Source organism: Penaeus monodon, chromosome 15, assembly GCF_015228065.2.
Source record: "Penaeus monodon isolate SGIC_2016 chromosome 15, NSTDA_Pmon_1, whole genome shotgun sequence".
Lineage (NCBI taxonomy): Eukaryota > Metazoa > Arthropoda > Malacostraca > Decapoda > Penaeidae > Penaeus > Penaeus monodon.
The window spans coordinates 8341081-8342637 of NC_051400.1; the positions used below are offsets into that span (position 1 = coordinate 8341081).

Here is a 1557-nt window from a genome sequence, read left to right on the forward strand (position 1 = left end):
CCTAATAATGGTAGATATCATGCATTCCAGAGTGCTAACTGTGAATTATTTTTATAGATTTGAGATATCAGTATATTTATATTTATTTTGGTGAGTTTTCTTTCACTGAGGATTTGTAAAGTTGTATAGAGAAATATGGATATTGTGATTGTTTACATATCTGGAAATCATTGGGTTACAGTTTAACTTCGTAATTATACCTTTAATCAAAATACAGAAGCAACAGACAGAATCACTGAATTTCATTTGAGAAAACAGATGTGTATGAGAAAGGCAAAACATTATAAAAAAAGTTAGATACAGTTAGTGATGAGTCGCGTGATCATTTTACATGAGATAGATTTTAATGTGAAGGATGACATATTCTGTCTTTGGGAGATTTATGACTTTTTTTTTTTCATTTTCAGTTGTCTGGCCAGCAGAGAAGAAAATGTTTTCAATCCTCAAAAGTGGCTGGATGATTTCTGTTTTAAGTCTTCGGAGAAACCAGTAGACAGAGAGAGTTACAACATAGAGACCGTGAGCAGAATTAGATCTGATATTGGTGAAAAAGAATTTGAAGATGATTCTGCAAAGACCAAATTGTTGCTTAAGCAGAAGTCACAGTTAATGAAAAATGCCAAATTCTTAATTGATCAAAAAAAGTTATTAACCACTGAAAGAGATAATGTTTTAAAACGTGTCAAGGGAGGTTCAGGAAATCAGTCAAAAATCTCGAGAGTCTTGGATGAAAATGCTCGTCTAACAAAGGAGTTATCTGCTCATTTGCAAAGTATCACCGCAAATATTCAGAAAATAAATGAAAAAATTGGCCATTTAGCAAAAAAAAATGCTAGAAAAGTTGACTCTGTCCCAATGAATGTATCAAAGGAAAAGGAAGTGTTATTATCTAGTCGTAGGTCAGAAGCTAAACAGAACATAAAGACCAAGGAGATATTTGACAAGATAACAAATAATTTGCAAGACCAAAATTTTTGCCCAAGTAGAAAACAAGCTTTGAGTAAAACAGAAGAAGTAAATGTTAAATCGCCAAATTCAGAACATAAGATCTTGGAAAACACACCCCAACACACTGACCGGAATCATGATGTGTCTAAACAAGGAACCTGCAACAGCAATGTAAATCAGATCAAAGGAGAAACGGCCAAAGAAAAACAGGATGTGATTAATGAAGAAAAAAGCAGTACCAGTCAAAGTTATGGATCAGAAGGAAAACAGAATGTGAGCAACGAAGAAAACACTACAAACAGTAACAAGTTCTCCGATGATGAGAGAAAACTTGTGTCTTATGTAAGCAGCGTCAACACAGAAACAAAAATATTCCATAATATTGTATTAGCTAAAGACAAATTATCCCCTAATGCAAAGGGAATGGAAGTAAAGGTGAATAGATCTTCAAAGGATAAAAATACATACTGGTGCAAAAAGTGTAATGCATTCTATACTTCAGTCTTTGGTTATGTAGAACATTTGGAATCGATATCACACTTCGAAAATGTAAAGGTAATTTACATTTCTATAGACTTGTACTAGTATCAGTCATTAACATATCTCACA

The 1557-nt window shown here is 33.0% G+C and overlaps 1 protein-coding gene across 3 annotated transcripts in view; it reads left to right on the top strand.

The window, feature by feature from the left end:
• The window catches only part of LOC119581729 (zinc finger protein 318-like), an 11047-nt gene that overhangs the window by 5176 nt on the left and 4314 nt on the right, over nucleotides 1-1557 (top strand). For all 3 annotated transcript variants that reach the window (XM_037929858.1, XM_037929859.1, XM_037929857.1), the window contains one exon: nucleotides 408-1503. In XM_037929858.1, the coding sequence (XP_037785786.1) occupies nucleotides 408-1503 (1096 nt within the window). The remainder of the gene's footprint in view (nucleotides 1-407; nucleotides 1504-1557) is intronic.